The following is an 18,958-nucleotide window of genomic DNA, read 5'->3' as shown; positions in this document are numbered from 1 at the left end:
TTCAATGTGTAATTACCAAATGTAACCCTAAACCCTAATCTAACTCCCTTCTAAGACAGAAAAAACTGAGCCCTTAGCTCTCGCAGAGGAACGGCCCTCTGCTGGCCAGCTTTGGGACTGTGGGACGGGTCTTTGCACATCCCCAAGTAACTCTTCTCGGGAGTAAGGAGGTTGGGCGGCTGATCAGCACCAAACAATAGATAAGGATAAATAAAAAAAAGTGAGGGATCCAAAATGGATAAATAAAATTTTTAAAAATATATATAAATAAAACAGATGCAAAATAATAAATAAATGTTTGCAAAGAAGGAAGAAAAGTTGGGAAAAGACAACATAAAAAAAAAAAAAAAAAAAGAAGAACAGGATATAAGTAAACTCAGCGTTGCAGGTTAAGCCCCTTGACCGGCACACTGCATAAGTTGGGTTACCATCCAACTGGAAACCCGCCTCATGTGGTACCGCTTTCAAAGGGTCGGGCCGTGTAGCGGATGCCAATCTAAATTGGGATAAGTGGTGAGGGAGCTGTAACCCTTTGAGTGCTGGAGAGACCCGCAGCACATTGCTGTAATAGACATGCAGGAGTTCGTCGTAACTTTGGCACTACATGGCACCAACCTTTTAACCCATTAAATAGGTCAGTCATTTGGTCATACGGGTTCTACATGGGACTGACCCTTTAACCCGTTACATACGTCACGGTCATTAGGTCACTTTTCTCCCACAGGGTACTGATCCTCTAAGCCCGGGATGGGCAATTCCAGTCCTCAAGGGCCACCAACCAGTCAGGTTTTCAGGATATCCCTGCTTCAGCACACGTAGTGCAATCTTTGACTGAGCCACCTGTGCTGAAGCAGGGATATCCTGAAACCCTGACCAGTTGGTGGCCCTTGAAGACTGGAGTTGTTCACCCCTGCTCTAACCCATTAAACAAGTCACTGACATTCGGTCACTGAATTTACATTAATAGGGTCCAAATATGGTCAACATTATAATACAATGAAACGCGGGTCCCTCCGGCATTTAAAGGTGTTCAAATAAAACAAAACATGCAATTATTATTATTTATGGGGTGGGGGAGCAATTACTTATTTGCAGCTCAAACCAAGCCCCCCCCCCCCCCCCTTCACACTCCCCTCTGCTCCATGCGAGATTTCAATGCAGCGGGAACCTGTGCAGTGAAAGACGCAGGCGAGATGTGAACTTGCAGCCCAAATGAAAAACCATATACCCGGTGACATTGCGGTATAAGCACGGCTTTGGTTTTAGGGAGGCGGGAGGGGGGGTAAGAGGAAGGGAGGGATTAGGAGGTGGCGGGTAAATGCACAGCCAGAGCATGATATCACCGGCTGCTTTACCTCTGGCCCATACACTTTTCGCTCAGTGGGTAGAACGAGCGCACGTTTGACCTGGACGTATACAAAGGTGAGATTCAGACTCGCGTACTGTAACAAGTCAGTGGGGCAGCCTCACGCAGCATTGTGACATCCCTAATAAATGCCATACAACACCTTCAATGGTCGCCCCATCATTTAGATTCAAGTGTATTCCCTTCGCATGTGCAGGCCTCCAGGTCTACCTATAAAACGGTTAATGACAAATATACGGCACTCGCTGCTTTCCGTAAAGCGCTGGGTAGCAGCTTCAACCAAATGGACCAAGGAAAACAGCAGGAATAACATTCCAATGTTGCTGTGAGTTGCTTTACCAGATCACAAGCATAGCCATCTTTCATAGGGCCCAGATATATATATATATATATATTTTTACAATAATTGTTTTCAAACCCCAAAGTGATTTCATCCTGAGACTTGCAACCAGGATGGGAAGGAAAACGTGAGATATAGATATATATTCACACACACACGTATATGTATTTTGATAGGCTGCATGAGACTACCCCTTAATAAATAAATAAATAAGATTTCACAATGCATAACTATGATAAAGATTATATATCTCCAAAATTCTTTAAACCATGAATCACAGGTCTTATATGGAGTGAAATATTGATCTGCAAGAAAAATGAAATGAAGATGATGGGTGGAAAGAGCAGAGCGTACATTTTTACTACATCATTTAAATGTGTGTTACGTTAGAGAAATAAATCACTTAAGAACACATCAATAGTCAACAACAAAATAATAGTCAGTCGGAGACAGCACATGTTTCTGGCATGTAATGGCGCGTGCACATTACCAATACTTATTCATTGCATATATTTCATAAATGGATATATTATACACTTCACATGCAGTTACCTAACCGCTTATTGTGTAGAGAAAGACACACTGCTGCCCCTCTGACAGCAAATGGGTTAATAATAACACAAGTATAAAGCCCACCCAGCCCCCTTCACCTGGGCATACACTTTCATTCCTCTTTAAAAGAAAGGACCGATTTCCTGTGCAGTCCAGTTAATAGGTATATCCAGATAACAGGGTTAAAGCAAAAATGCGTGTTCTTCCTGCTAAAAACTTACATTTTGTTTCATTGGAGCAATAACCTCTGTTTAAAAAGCCATTTCCCCTTTTGGATCTTATAGCATAAATATACCATAAAGCATTTGATTAAAAAGAATATACAGTATATACTGTATGCCTTGTTTAAATGGTCAGGAATAAATACACTTGCAGTTTTTCAAAGCGAATAAACATAACTACAACCCCCCCCCCCCCAGTACAAATATCCCCGAATATACAGGGTACACGCGTGGCTTGTTAAAGGTGTGGCACAGCAAAACACCCCTTAGTACAAATAGCCCGGAATATACAGGGTACACGCGTGGCTTGGTAAGGTGTGGCACGGCAATAACCCTTCGTACAAATATCCCCGAATATACAGGGTACACGCGTGGCTTGGTAAGGGTGTGGCACGGCAACCCCCCCCCAGTACAAATATCCCGGAATACACAGGGTACACACGTGGCTTGGTAAAGGTGCGACCCGTCTTAGGATCAAAATGAACCAATAGCAGTGACATGTTTAAGGATTTAAAAATCAGACCCATAGAAAAATAATTTTCATATTGGTGTGTAAACGTGGTAAGCTCACACTTGTGTGGGGTTTGATTCCCTCCGTTATCAATATATGCTGAGCAGGGTTTTGCACAGGCAGAGCCCGCTCTCCTTATCAGCTCTAACAGGGACAGGCTGGGCTAGAAGTCGGGGAAACACTTGATTAACAAGTCCCCCCTCTCCCCCCAATTCAGAGGCCCACAATAGAAATAACCATTTTTAATATCCACATAGTCCAATATGCGCTTCAAAGCAGCAATCCCGCTTTCCTTGTTATTTATTTATTTTACAATAAGTTTGAAGCAGGGGGTCTCCGAAGCGGAACAGCGTTCATTTGAGCTCCTGAGACCCATAGCTTCCAGAGGGGGTGCTGGCAGCAGCTCTGGTTGGGCTGTGGGGAACGTAATGGCCGCTTAAAATGTCCCGCGTCACACGGGCCAATAGGAAGCCGTGACAGGATCCATTGAGGCTTCCTATTGGACCGCGTGACCAGGACCTTTAAACCTCTGGAGCGGCTACCGGCACCCACTACGAAGGCAAGAACCTTTGAGAGCAGAGCAGGGGGTCACGAGCCGAAATGAAGGCGATTCCACACCGGAGACCCCCTGCTTCACACCTAGGGAAGGGGGGGGGGGAGAAACACCACACGTTCTGCTCCTTTAAGTTTGGTTACATTTAAGGAAAACAAATGACCAAGTTGTTTTCAAAACATTTTTGGGAAAACTAAAATGGGACTGCACCTCTTAACCTCTGGCTCAGCTCTCAGACATAACTGGGCAAAGAAAACAGCAACAATGTCAAGGTGATCAGGGATGCTTACAGGTGGTAGCCATCTTTAACGAGCCCTGCAGAGATTATATGCAGATATCTCTGCGACCTAAACGGCTGATTGATTTTGAACGGAGGCTATTACTAGTAAGCACCACATTTAATGACATGTTCAGCACTGATAATATATGTGCTTGCACTGGATTGACTTACTCCGTCTGCCCCAGTCTGGACCTGCCCGTTGAAGCTGAGGGTGCGGAAAGGGGAGTGGGTGGAGAGGCGCTTGTCCCACTCGCTGAGACGGGGGGCCGGCGCAGACTCCATGAAACTCTTCTTCAGCTCTGAGATGCTGGCATGGTGCTTTATGATTTCGTCCTGCGTCCCTTCCAGGTCCTGAGAGAGAAAGGAGAAAGAGTAGAGGCAATGAGGGCAGGGAGATGCTAGGGGAATCCCAGAATCCCTTGCCACGGGACAAGCAGAAGTCACTTCGAACTCAAGCTGTAGATTTACATTGACAGTAAAAGGTGAAGTTGCATAGAAAAGCACTTAGCACTGAGCCACTGATTGAGACGCCGGTGCTGAAGCAGGGATATCCTGGAAGCCTGACCGGGAAGGAGAGGGGGGGAGATCTTGAGGACTGAAGTTCAGAAGCCCTGGACTAAAGGATAAAATTATTCATCACAACTGTTAGTCTTCAAACCCAGTCACCAAGAGTTTAAATAAAGATTGTACAAACTGCCGAAGCTTGTGTTTGCTGTGGACACGTTCATACAATTATTTATTAAAATTATTTTAAAGGAGTCAAATGACCAATCTACATTTATTCTATTAAATATGAGACTGCTATTAGTTCTCTTTAGTCCAAGAAACGGTCTCTTTTGGACGCTTTGATGCGTTCCCCTTGTTCAGTCTGAGCTCCACGCCAGCGCTTGACAAACGCCGCGTGTGTTATATATTCTGACAAATACATTTTGAGAAGAAAAAAAAGTGTCATTCTGTTCCAGGGGTTTCAATTTCCCTGCAAATTCAATATATGCTGGTAAGTGGCACTAGTCATTAACCCCTTAAATGGGCCGCCAGATCTTCTGCTTGGAAGACAAGGGCATTGTATATAATTGTGCTGTACACAAGCAGCAAAACCGCACATAACAAAGGAACGGTCTTTGGCTTGTAGCATTCGTTAAAGGGGGTTAGTGCATGTTTCCAGCAGGAAAACAAATCCCCACCAACTTACGTCCTTGAACCTATAAAAATGTGGAACAGGAACAATTATAACTTCCACCACACGCTGGCAGATACAGGATTGATTTGAATGGAACCTACTGCACACAGTGCTGGCCCACTGGGCTGCTACCAAATGGGTAAGCATACTATTAAAGGGGGGAAATAAATCAGTTCATTGTGAAGTCACCCAACGTCTGGAGCAAACCATTTTAAGCACAGACTTTAAAATGTGGCTGTATTCTCCATTTTAGAACACGTGTAACTTTGGCTGCATTATTGAAATCAGACTACAATATATGGCGGGTCTTGTTGCCTGATTCCCCGCCCGCCCTGACTCCCAGGTTCTGTAAAAATCCCAATGGTGTTTTTTTTTGATCACCAGACAAACCCCCCCTCCGCCCCCCCAACCTTTCTATAGAGGAAAGAATATACTGGCACACCAATCCTATATATGCCAGGTATGCAAGTAGCGGGAGTGTGCAGAGCAGCAGGCTGGGAACACAGCGCATCACATCCGGTGTGTGCATGCAATAGCAAAAAGAGAAGGATAAACACAACACACAACACACTTACACACACAGACACACATTTTCTGCGGAAGCAAAACATGCTGAACCAAAACACAGACAGAGGCACCGCAATGTTTTGCAAAGCGATACACTGCTGGCATCTCTGCTGTTAAAAAGGTTAAAAGGCACGGGCGCAAAAAAAATATGGAGAAAAAGAATCTGGGCAACAAAAATAAAAGCGAAGAGGATTGCGTGAGTTTATACCAACCTCCAACATTAAATTGCTATGCCTGATATAAATGTTTTCACCCTCTAGTTTCTTTGATTTTTTCTGTGAAAGTGAACAAAAAAAATAAATAAAGAAAAACAATATAAATTGAAATTAAAAGTTTGCAAGGCTGCGGATCAGCAAATAATAATAACAACACGTAGAAAATAACGTGGCTTTGTCCCTGGGTGTTTTTTTATTTTTTTTTTAACCCTTTACTCCTAAAAGAAACCTGTGACCAATTATAGGATAGGGTCAAGAACGAGGTGGCACAATCATTAGGGCAACAAGACACCTTGGGGTGCTGCCTAAAAATGGGGTTCTGTGGTTGGTCAATAGCTCTACGCAGTAAAAGGATTCCTTCCAATTTTATTCAAAAGGAAGCAATTCTTCTTAATGCAGGGGTAGGCAACTCCAGTCCTCAAGGGCCACCAACAGGTAAGGTTTTCAGGATATCCCTGCTTCAGCACAGTCACGACTGACCCACCTGTGCCGTCGTAGGGATATCTCCAATACCTGGCCGGTTGGTGGCCCTTGAAGACTGGGGTTGGCTACCCCCTGCCTTAAAGGTGACAAGTTCGGGCCCACGTTCAAATGCCAACCTAAATATGATCATCTTCAATGTGCAGTGAAGTCGCTTCCCTGAGCTGGGGAAGATTTGAGACCCATTCATTTGAACAGAGCTGATCTCTTCTCCAGCACTAAGAAGTGGCTTTACATTTTATAGAATAAGGGCCAAAGACTTTGGCATTGTTTAGTAATGGCCAAAATACGAACACACTGTAACAGAAGGGCCGCTGCTCAGGTTCTCAGGCACAGCTGGACATTTAGATTAGTCCATGCAGATACTCTTGTTATTCTTTTTAAGTAAAGGGGTAGGGATCAGTTGCAGAGCCGAATGACTGGGGTGAGAATGGGATGTTAAAACACGCAACACTCCACATGCACGCGCGCGCGCACACACACACACACAATGCAAAATATGGTCTGTGGATGAGAGTGATTTACACTTCGAGAGACAGGACGTGTGAAATTGTTTAACAATAGATTAAGAAAGCTTTAAGTTATGGAGACATTTCTCTCCCCCCCCCCCCCCCCCTACAATAATTCTTGTCTGGGAGAAACAAAATGTCCACACTGTCCACGCAATAAAGATCCCTTCAGTCCAGCTCCTGGTTCATATGAAGTACAAAGTAATCCAACCCTTGAGTTGGAGGGGGGGGGGGGGGGGGGCAGTGGTTGTGGCTTTATACGATGCAGACCCATCTCTCCCCCCCCACCCACAAAATATCGCCCGACTTGAATGTGACCTGCATGTGATACCTTTTAAAGCAGATTCACAACCATATGGGTATTTGAGAATTTGGGTTTTAAGAATATCTGACCCACTAGGACATCAGTAATAAATTGGGGTATCAATCAACATGGCCTTTCATAAAAGCCAGAATATTTCAAATGTATGATTTATTACAACATGGACTTATTTCCTTTTTGAATGCTTATACTTTTACAAAAACGGATATACTGTAAAAACAATGTATATGTATATATTGTGTTACTGCTAGGGAAATGTTTTGAAAACAAGCGTGACTGGTATGCTTGTGAAAATTCTCGTACTGTTCTCTATTCCTCCCATTTTCAATAAAACCTGGTTATTAAAGGATTGCTGAGATACAGAGATTAAGCCGCTGTCTTCCCCAAGTGTGGTACCGATTGAGAGATGCAAAGTGATTTGAACAGACACCAAGCTAACCTTTCTCATTCGTATTAATTCATCCTCTTTCTCCGCTGGCTTCTGTTTTATGAAAAGAATAAAGACATAACACGATTTCACAAATGAGGAAATCAGAAAAACAGGATTATTTAGAATTGTTTTATATTAGTCTGAGGAAGTCATATGCAAAGGACAGAAAGAGGGTGATATGCATCAAACTGCAATAATGCTGATTGGGACACTGCTGTGTGGAAACGCACACACAAGTCAATGGGGGTTTCCGTGTGATATATCCCGAATGGCACTAGAACAGTTTAATGTACGACACCAATAAAGTGCAGTCATATATTAACCCCTTTGCTGCGAGGGGAAACGCATTGTGCACCAATGCAGTAAACGCCTGCAGATGTTTGATAACGGAGATCAACCGAAGTCGCGGGGAAATGATGCTCCCATATTGAAACACGTGAAAGAATAAAGGTTTTTTTTGTTTTTTTAAATGAAACCTGCTTTAAAGTCAAAGCTGCTTAACCGATGGCGCTCAAACATAGTGTTGTTGAGAATGGTCATCGCACAGCCTCCTTTTCCAGGCTCCCCTCGAATCTTGGAGTTGCTACAATACACAAATACTATTTAACGTTACTAGGTTAAATGACGATTGCGTGACGGACTGAGGGTGATAGCGAGACTAACCTTGACCTGATCCCCGGGCACAGGCTGTGGGTGCGTCTCCTTTAGTGGGAATTTGGACTCCTGAACGAAACACAGAAAACATGTAATGTGACAGAATCCCCAAAAGGAAAGAAACCTACAATGTGCACCACCCAAAAAAAACAACACACACGCCGGCATTTTGACTCGCTCTTGCGACAAAGTATCAAGGGGCTTTGCATTTGCGCCAGTGGTGGGTGTTGGCGATTTGTGGAGCGGTTTTGAAGCAGCTATAGTTGGAGCAGCATGGAGCATTAGGATAGGAGATGTGTCAGGTTTAGTGCCAATATAATAAAGCAAACTTTGATGCACAATACCAACAGGGTTCTGCATTGGGGAGACTGTAGCGTACGGAGCTTTCTTTCACATCCCCAGAGACCATTATGGATACTGGATCCTTGAAGTACGTGGAGCACGGATGCAGCAACTCCATCCGCCACGTGGCGTTAGCATCTTTTGCTTAGTGCTTGATGTGAGATGCTCCAATTACAAGCTTCATAAAATGGGGAGCGGACGCAAAACCAGAATATTTGCTGGGTCAAGAAAGATGCTGTAAAAATGCTCCTTGGTACACATGCCGACCACCCCCTCCCGCCCACCCCAATACCTCGACCAGTTGTGATTACAGGAATTAAAAAATCACCTTTGGAGCCTCCGGGTGCTTCTGCAGCCTCTCCTGTGGCTTCTCTTCATCCTTCACTTCCGTCTTGACGGTCTCTCTCTCTGCTTTCTGGGTTGTCATATCTCTGCCCGCTGTGGACGCTGGTTGCGTCAGCTGGCTGTGAGCGATGACCGGAGCAGAGACAGGACGGGGGCTGCGGTCTGGGGTCACCACCACAGCTGCTGGATGTCAGAAGGGAGTCAAAGCTGAGGTGACTGGTTCAAACATTTGAACCCCCCCCACCCCTCCCCTCACTCGCCACTTGGGGAATTTTTGCTTTCCAAGCGGGTTTACATCTCACAGCAACACAAGTATTGTTAAGCCTACAGCAAAGCAGCTTTTAATGCATTACATGAAACCCCTCAACCTCACCAGCTGGTGATGAGAAGCAAGAGCCACAGCCAGTAGAGAATGCCTGCATAGGACGATAAGCCATGAGAAAGGCACTGAAATGGAGTTGAACCAGCTAAGAATGACGTATTCCTGAGGGCTTTTTGAAAGTGCCCAGCAGAATGGATTCTCTTCACTGCCAGAGAAACAGTTAACAAGGTTTGCCTCATGTCTATGGCTGCCTGGAGCATTTTAATGAAACGGGTCAAAAACATATACATTAAACAACTTCGTTTAATTAGCTCCTTTGAAAGAGTTAAGTTAACAATTTACCTGGGGCGCTGAGGATTGACAATCTGATCACCAAAATAACATTATATCAAGATTGTAAAACCCCTCCAAAGCTTTTGGAAATGTTAAAATGATTTAAAAATACTTAAACTTGCCTGCTTTTTTACAAAAAGTTGTCAGTCGGTAACATTTATCTATTAAACTCGCCCCTGTCCTTAGATTGCTTTCGTCCTAGAGTATAATTAGCGAAGGGTTAGTCCCTCCTAGGACCAAAGTGTACATGTTTAAGCGGTAACATCTGTGTAATTTGTGTCTTTTTCATTCCAATCTGACAGTAAAAAAAAAAAAAAAACTGATTGGACAATATTTAAGTTAGTACAAATGGTGAGCTGAAACTTGGAAGTTTAACTCACTTTGGTCTGATATCACAGCGTTTTCAACAAGAGTTTGCACAAGCAAAGCCCTCCCTCCCCTTATCTTTATTGGCTCTCTGACAAGGACAGGGGGAAAACACTTGATTGACAAACGCCCCCAAATGCAATTCGCAATTCATTTTGAGAAACACAAAAGCAGACAAATGTCTGCTTTTAGACTAGTTAGATTTGTTTAAAGCACACAATTAGATTTGTTAAATTATTTGCAAAAAGTTTTTTTGGCTGCTACGCGAGATTGCACTTTTAATAAACGGACAGTCCAGTTTTAGGTGTAATTGTATTTCATCTCTCAGTATACCTCCGAATCACTTCTTCAGATGTTCTGTAACCGAATACGTATTAATCAAAGCAGAACACAAACTTGCAAAAAAATAACAGGCTTACTTTTTTCACAAGCCAACGAATGATCTCCAGACGTGTTAAAAATGTTAACTTTGCCTTTTCTATCTGTTCCGCTTGCTGTGGGAAATGAAATTCCCATTTTTATTGTACAAGATGTGCCTTTATCTGCGAAAAACAAATTCTGTGCAGAACTGCCACAAGTCACTGAGGGTAAAACGCCAGCTCTTCCCTCCTTCAAAATGTGCAGTTCAACGTAGCACCACTTTGATATATTTTGTGGATTAATGGATCAGTCCCCACGTAGAACTGAAGTCATTAGGGCAGGGGTGTGCAAAATTTGTGCGCTGCGCCAACCCCCCCCCCTGCCGGGCAGCACAGGGGCACTGTGCTCACGCACCCCCTTACCTAAAATCCAGCATCAAATGACACGAGGGGCCACGGGACCCACGGGACCCACGGCAGCATTTGACGCGGGTTGCCATGGCAATGCATCACATGACCCCGCTGCGTCATTTGACGCTGTGTTGCCGAAGACAAGGCAGGAGACAGAGCAGAGGCCTCACGCGATCCCCTGGCATTTAATTTAAATGCTGTAGGGAAGAGCGCGGGGCCTCTGCAACCGCCGCGCCCCCATTGAAAAATCTTGCGTGCCCCCCACTTTTCGCACCCCTGCATTGGGGCATGGGACTCACCCTTTAACCCCAAGGAAACATCATTAGGTCACTTTGCTGCTACGTGGGACTGACCCTTTAACCCTTTAAAGATGTCACTGTCTGGCGGCAAGCAGTGTTAAGGTTAGGTAGGCAGCAATATCAGCCTTCACTCAGTGGTAAACACACAATCCCAGCAAGCTCTAACACCAGAACCCACCCCATGATAGATATATATATATAGATATATATATCTATATATATATAGATATATATATCTATATATATATATATATATATATATATATACCACAATTATTAAGTTTATGGTGGGTAAAAAAAAAGTGACAAAAACCCTCCACAGTAAAGCATAAAGCAACTGTAAATATTACTGTATGTTCCTTTGCATGTCTTAGGCAGGTCTGCAACCCTGTCTTTCCCCATTATCGCCCAGCATACAGCGCTTCCACTGCAGCAAGGGATTCTGGGAAATGACATGCAAATGAGCACTCAGTGCCACCTTTTGTCTCAAGCTCGTATTACACAAGCTCATATTACACCAGAATCCCTTGCTGCAGTGGAAGCGCTGTATGCTGGGCGATAATGGGGAAAGACAGGGTTGCAGACCTGTCTAAGACATGCAAATGAACATACAGTAATATTTACAGTTGCTATATATATATATATATATATATATATATATATATATATATATGTGTGTGTGTGTGTGTGTGTGTGTCAAAAGGCGTGGCCAAATGTATACAACAAAAGACAAAGATACCCAATGCTACATCCAGTGTGCCAAAATACATGGTTAAATACTTCAATGTTAGTATTCTCATGAGTAAGGGTCATTTAGTTAAACCCTTTGGCCAAAGCGTTATAAGCCTGCAGCCACGTCACGGCATGACCAGTATGCAGGTCCTAACACTCAGTGATACCTGGCTGTTTAGGTTCCATGTACACTTTGTGGACCTGTTCACCTCCAACTATCTCCCTCTCGTCGTCAGCTTTCCCGTCAATGTCCCCCAACACAAACATGACTGAAAACAAGTTGTGTACATGTGACATATCACATCAAGAACTCTTGGTGCTAGAGGGGCCAGCAATACACTTAAAATGCAGCTACAATTCTATCTAGGAGGTTGGGGGAAGAGAGAGGAGGGAAGTATTTAAGAAGCTCCTATAATCTGCATCAGAGCTCGATTGGTGTTAACTGGCATTCAAACCACTGGCAGTTACCACAGACTGAGCTCCGATAACCTGTTATTGCAGCTTTATAAATCCCTTTATGTCCTCTTATTCCGGTCTTTTAAAAAAACATTGGTTTTTTTTTTAAAAGCATTTTTAAGTTCTACACATCTTAAGAAAGTAGAACAGGAAGTCACCACGTTGTCATTGATGACATCACTGAAGGTACAGGAAACTCCAGGTGTCAGACAATGTAATGTCACAGGTCTTGCAGTTCTCCCCAGATGATAGGAAGATACCATGGAACTAAATGATGCCACAGCAGAGATACTTCTAACACCGGGGACACCCCCCTGCTACAGAAACCCTGCCCGAAATGAAAAATTTATATTAAAATCTCGCTCTTAAAAAAAAAAAAAAAAAATACTGACTAAGGCAGCACACCAAGGAAAGCCATGAAAGTTTATTATGTGGGGTGAATATGCAAGATTTTGACATTTATATTTAAAACTTTCTTGGTATATTCAACACACAGAGCTATTACTTTACATGACAAAATGTTAATGTAAAAAAATGGTTTAGATTACAATGAGTACACTTCAACCAACAAGTTAGCTGCACAGTACAAAGACAGAGCACACTGCTCACTAGACATACTTCTCATTGCCCAATTAATGATCTGTTTATCACAGTGGGTGCCACCTACTGTATGCACTCAGGTTAATGGATTACCGTATAAATGAAAGGCTGACAGAAGTCGCTCAATCAGCCAAAGAAAGTACATTTTATTGGTGCCCTCCAGAAATAATTTTTGTTTTTTACAGTGATTACAAAATAGTGAAAATCTGTGAATAAAAATGTAAGATAGCACGTGGTGCTAAACGTTCTGCGTCATGTGGCTGCCGTGGTATACAGGTTGCCGTTGATAATGGTGCCCATCAAAAAACAATTTCTCTAATGGCTGCACCTAAAACCTATCTAGTGATGAATTTATGGATACGAAGTGTCCCTGCAGCAACTAATCACAAATGTTGACGACAGATTATGCTGCCGTTACAATCGTAACCACCACATGTAGTAAAACAGCGCAGCTCTAACATCACTGCCAAGTTGTAAACTAAGCTCACTGAATCTACAGATGGTTATTATGTAGCAGGATGCAACAGAAGTAACAACAGCAATATAGTATTGCTGTGTACTTGGCGATAATGTGGCGCCCAGGATACTGCTTCCTGGAAGCTGCGCTGTTTTTATAAACAGCTTTTATATGATAGCCTAGCTATATGAGGGCTCTCTGTAGCAAATGCCTATTGATGCAACAGTCTTGAATGGACTAACATCGCTGTACTATTAGAGGAGTTTAAACCTATGCAGTGATGTTGGAGCTGCACTGTTGATATTAACAGCATTTGTATGTCAGTCTTAGTTACATCATTGTGCTTTTGACTCATTCAGCACAAACATACTGTGCATTGCGTAGCAATATAATTGGATACCTAGTGGTACCATGTGCAAGAACAGCTGCTAATCATTGTTGCTAAGAGCAAGGCAATATGTTATTATATGCAGTGGCTCTGTGATGTTATTGTGAATTACTATAGTGCATTATATGGAGTTACTATTGACACACAGTAATAACATATGCAAGAGCAAGCTGTCATTTATTACTGCCAGAGCAAGATTAACGATAGTACATTGCATGAAGTGATTCTCTGAAGTTGGGCATTCCCCCCTTTTTTCCCCGGACTAATTAATATATGTTGACCGTATGCCATATATATATATATCATATATATATCAAGACAATTATAAGTGCAAACTACATGTGATTGTTACGATTGTAACGGCAACATAATCCGTCGTCAACATTTGTGATTAGTTGCTGCAGGGACACTTCGTATCCATAAATTCATCACTACATGGGTTTTAGGTGCAGCCATTAGAACCACCAATTGTGTTTTTTTTTGATGGGCGCCATTATCAACGGCAATCTGTATATCACGGCAGCCACATGACGCAGAACGTTTAGCACCGCGTGCTATCTTACATTTTTTTTTTTATTCACAGATTTTCACTATTTTGTAATCACTGTAAAAAAAGGGCACCAATAAAATGTACTTTCTTTGGATGATTGAGCGACTTCTGTCAGCCTTTCATTTATACGGTAATTCAACAAGTTAGCTGCAATTATTTGCATTGTATGAACAGCCTCGAACCGACGAAATCCCGAAACTTCAGGAAAAAAAACCTAAACGATGGAAAATGCAGAGAAGAGTCTTAAAATGAATAAAAAGGGGTGAAAGCTATGTAAAGACTATCCAAATTAGGACTGTTTACATAGAAAAAGAAGCGTCTAAGAGGATATGATTACAGTTTACAAATCATATCAGTATATCAGGTCAGTATAAGGAACTTTTAAGAGAGCCATAGATCCCATGGACAGAACAAATGACATAGGGACATCCCTTGAGATGGGGGGGGGGGGGGGGGATTGAGATTTCACCAGCGGCAAGTGAAAGGGTTCTTTACAGTAACAGCAATGACTGTGTGGGATTTACTGCCCATTGAGACAGCGGAGGCAGATACAATAGGTATCTTAAAGAAAACGGTTAGACATCTTTTTAGAAAGGAACGATATACAAGAATAAACCAAATAAATGAAAACATCGGAAGAGTATTAGGAGATGAAAATGTGTGACACATGCAAGAACCATTCCCAATAACTTCATAACTACTTCATTTAGTCCCCTTTTCATCTATACAATAACAGTGGCCGTATACCAGTGCGTCTGACCGCTCCCAATACCAGAGGCTACACTGAATTCAGCTCCAAGCAAGTGACTGCACCTAGTGCTCCAAGTGCGAGGCTGAAATAACGTGTATTTGACGTTTCTTGAATTGAGAAGCAGCGGCACAGAGAATTCTTGACACCAGGAAAGAAGGAAGGCAGACAGGGCTGGCAGCAGACACCAAGCAGTGGCGGTTATACCTCTCTGGGTGACGGCTGCTTCCGTGCACTTTGGCTCCTCTAACTCAAACACCTCCACTTCATTATCCTCATCTTCCAGGGCTCTGAACTCAATTACGTGAGGCCTTCGCCCCGCTGAGGAAATCGGGCACAAGTTAGGAAGACGCAGGATTTGGGGGGCGCTGAACCCCTTTTGCTGACCCAGGTGCTGGCAACACGTTACCGGCTGCTTGGGCAGCGGAAGGGCTAGACACAGGGACAGCAAATGGCAAGTGACATGTTGCCCCGTATGATGGTAGCGTGCATCTCTATACAAAGCTCCTACTAGGCGAAAACAAGAAAGATGCTGAAAACTACATTCACGCTCCCAATCCACAGAAAATCACAAATGTATATCCATGTGTGTGTACACATTCTAAGATATTATACTCTACTATATTATAATATAATATGGTATATTATATAGCCTAGTAGAATATATTTTAATATTGTATAATACAGTAAAATATATTATAAAATACCAGAGTAGGTTATAGTATAAAACAGGGGAGCGCAAACCTTTTCATCTGCAACCCCCCTGCCTGCTCCCCCCCCCCCCGCTGTTCGTGCCCCCCTTACCTGGTCACCGGCGTGTCTGACATCACGCTACCCTGCGTCGTCATTTGACGGTGCGTCGCCATGGCAATGCGTCGCCAGAAGCCGCCGGCGACAAGGTAAGGGAACGTACAGAGGCCTTGCGCGCTCCTCCGGCATTTCATTTAAATGCTTTGGGGAAGAGCACGGGGCCTCTGTAAGCACTGCGCCCCCTCCCCCAGAAAATCTCACGCCCCCCTGGGGGGGATGCGCCTCCCAGTTTGCGCACCCCTGGTATAATATACCATTTTATAATACAGTACAGGATAATTTAACATAATAGACTATACCATAATATCAGTATGTAATGTGTTATATCCTAATTTTCCATAGTTGATGAACATATAATATATATTAAAACATAGTATATTGCGAAATAATAATGTATATGGTAATATACGGTTATAAAATATATTGGTATATGATTGTATAATACAGTGTCATGTAATACATGCAGATTTCTTTAAGGGGACATCAATTGAAGGGAATGAACAGGAAGATACTTTTCAGCTGTTAATCGAGATAAAGTTTAATCTCACTGCATCTTGGAAGGTGGAGCTGTGAAACGCTTGGGGTGTATACAGGTACGCAGGCATTTATTCCCTGAAGTATGAGTTATCCAGCATTAAAGGCCATTCCCATCACCATGTCTACTGCAGCTTAGTGAAGAGACTTAACCCCATAACGAATCGATATAACAGGTTTTATATTCCGTATTGGGGTCGGTCAAACAGAAACTCGGTGAACACAAACTGCGGCTTTAAGAACTTCCCACCCCTCCTCCCCACTCACCTCCATCCAGGCTGTGAGAGGCACGTTTGCTAGCGGTGCGCTCAAACTGGGGGGCGGGCCGGTCAATGAGAGCACTGGCATGCCTGGTCTGAGCCTGCGTCCGCCCACTGTATCGGAATTTGGAACCTAGCGCGAGGAACCTGTGCTTGGGGATGGACTCTGTTGATGTCAACCTGAGGGGCAACATGGAGATGGAACATATTGAAGATAGACGGGAACATTAATTCCCGAAACGTTGCCCCCCTGTACTCCTCTGTATACCCGCCTTTTTGTTGTTGCGCCCCCTCCCTTTTTTGCCCCCCCCCCCCCGCCCCCGTTTTGTTCCACTTTTCCCCTCCACACACCCCATATATGGTACTACCTTTATGTTATTGTAGTTTTCCATGTGTGGTACTGTATGCTCTTTTTGATTCATTTGTGCATATATTAAAACTTACCTTTTTTGGTTCTATACCAGTGATCTGATTTCTTTATATAGGGAGTGTTGGACTAGTCAGTATTTTGTATTGTTGTGAGAGGGATTGGGTCCTCTCTAGCCCTTGGCACCCCGCATTGTATACTTTATTTCATTAGTGTGAGTGCTGTGTATCGTTATTGTATTGCATAGACGGGAACATGTTTAATGGGTTAAAGGGTCATTCCCTCCTAGTACCAAAGCAACGTAATGGCAGGGACATGTTTAATAGGTTAATCTAACCATGTTCATTAGGTTAGTGACCCAATTACAGTGATGTGTTTAAGGTGATAAAGGTTCAGTGCTCCAAGGTGGGAACCACAGGGACTTACCTGAAAAACGTGTGATGCTCAACACAGACCTTCCAGAGTTTCTTAGCTGCCCGGTAACTGGGCAGCTTAAATCCTATGGTGCTCTCATACTGCTCCTGCTGGAGAGCAAAGAATGAAAGTAAAATATACGCTTTAGCCATTCTCACAAGCGTGAGAGCGCGTGTAAAAAGGATGCACCTACAATCATGCAGAGCTTTACAGCCTTTGTTGCCATAACTAAATAGTACCAAAAAAAAAACGTTTCCACTTCCATAAGTAAATGGCAGATGGATAATGTGCAAGAACACACCTCCCAGAACATGTCCTGTATATTAATCGCCTCGCCCGTGTGCGTGTGCGTGTGCGTGTGCGTGTGGTTTCGCAGTAAATAAAGGTTTTTCTACCTCTCCCGGCCGGATCTTGATGAAGAAGCTGCTCCTCTTGTACGAGATCTTCAGGACTTTGGGCCACGGGAATCGATTGATCCTCAGTTTGTCCTTGTAGACGAGGAGACCACTGGAGCAGACACCCAGCATGATGTCCACTCCCTCTAGGTCCTGAAATACACAACACATTGGTGTATATGTTTAAAGAAGCCTTTCTCGCTGCCCTTTTTTTGTTTTTAAACACATGTATTTTTTTTTAAATATATGCATTATTTGTTTACCTTTAATGAAAACAAATAATCTAAGCGCAAGAAATGAAACAGCTACAATATAACCTTATATTACTACGGGTAAAATATTGCTTATTGTTGCTGCTTACAACTGCGATACAGTCTCCTGCTGGGAACACTGCAACATTTTCCGGTTTGTGATCATTTGTTGCAAATGCTATTCCAGTGCTGGGGAAAGGGTCGGGCTCAAGAAGGGGCGTGCAGAGCCTGATATAGCAACCCAAGGGAAAGGACGCCCAGTACATTCAAATCCATTCAAAATAGCATTAAAGCAAAACATTTGACATCTTATGGTTTTTTATTTTTTTTAAATAAAAAAAATACTACAGAACTGATTTTAACACAACTATTAAGTAATTCTTAATGAGTTTTTAAGCATCCTTTGATTTCTATAGCAGGCTTTCACACACCTCTCCAGCAGTGCAAGATGTTTGCACCACTTTCCGGTTTGTGAGAATTTGTTGCCAATGTTCCCAGCAGTTTGAGCTGCAAACTGTAACAATAGATAATTTTACCTTCGGAATATAAGGATACATTGTAGCTGCTGAGTTACACTTACTCAAGAAGCCATTTAGTTAAGCACACAATCAGAATTTTGACAGATTAGAACAGGAGCACCAAACGATTGCCAGTTTAGGTAAGAATAAAGAATGATACATTGCTGCATGCATTACCTGTACAAATAATAAAGAAAATGTTTTTGGAAAGATGTATAGCTGCTTTAAAAGTTGGGGGAGGGGGGAACGAGAGAAGACAGTAAGCATTATCTAATACTACTGAGCTGATTAAAAAAAACACATTATTTTGAATGTTTTGCTCTGCTGCAGCTCCAATCCACTTACAGCGAATATTGAAATAACATAATAATGTACGTAGCTGTGTACATTGGATTGTGCAGGAATTATCACTGAGTTACTTGTCCAGCCATGATATATGCATAATATGTAACATATGCCCATTTGCAGAGGGAGAGTATTAGTGTAAAAACCGACCCAAGGTCCCTTAGATAGACAAAAGA

General features: G+C 42.9%; 1 protein-coding gene across 27 annotated transcripts in view; it reads right to left on the bottom strand.

The window, feature by feature from the left end:
• EPB41 (erythrocyte membrane protein band 4.1) overlaps positions 1-18,958 on the bottom strand; it is a 116,891-nt gene that overhangs the window by 19,381 nt on the left and 78,552 nt on the right. For 6 of the 27 annotated variants that reach the window (XM_075603787.1, XM_075603786.1, XM_075603788.1 and 3 more), the window contains 12 exons: positions 17,669-17,821; positions 17,286-17,383; positions 16,500-16,672; positions 15,096-15,209; positions 11,857-11,958; positions 10,308-10,382; positions 8,851-9,050; positions 8,190-8,249; positions 7,536-7,577; positions 5,783-5,845; positions 3,995-4,174; positions 1,356-1,406 (listed from right to left, as the gene is read on the bottom strand). In XM_075603787.1, coding sequence (XP_075459902.1) covers positions 1,356-1,406; positions 3,995-4,174; positions 5,783-5,845; positions 7,536-7,577; positions 8,190-8,249; positions 8,851-9,050; positions 10,308-10,382; positions 11,857-11,958; positions 15,096-15,209; positions 16,500-16,672; positions 17,286-17,383; positions 17,669-17,821 — 1,311 coding nt within the window. The remainder of the gene's footprint in view (positions 1-1,355; positions 1,407-3,994; positions 4,175-5,782; positions 5,846-7,535; positions 7,578-8,189; positions 8,250-8,850; positions 9,051-10,307; positions 10,383-11,856; positions 11,959-15,095; positions 15,210-16,499; positions 16,673-17,285; positions 17,384-17,668; positions 17,822-18,958) is intronic. The other 21 variants (XM_075603807.1, XM_075603811.1, XM_075603784.1 and 18 more) reach the window with 20 other exon arrangements.

The sequence above is a fragment of the Ascaphus truei genome, chromosome 6 (genome assembly GCF_040206685.1).
Source record: "Ascaphus truei isolate aAscTru1 chromosome 6, aAscTru1.hap1, whole genome shotgun sequence".
NCBI lineage: Eukaryota > Metazoa > Chordata > Amphibia > Anura > Ascaphidae > Ascaphus > Ascaphus truei.
The sequence above is the reverse complement of the archived record's forward strand: the minus strand, read 5'-3'. Positions and strand labels throughout refer to the sequence as shown.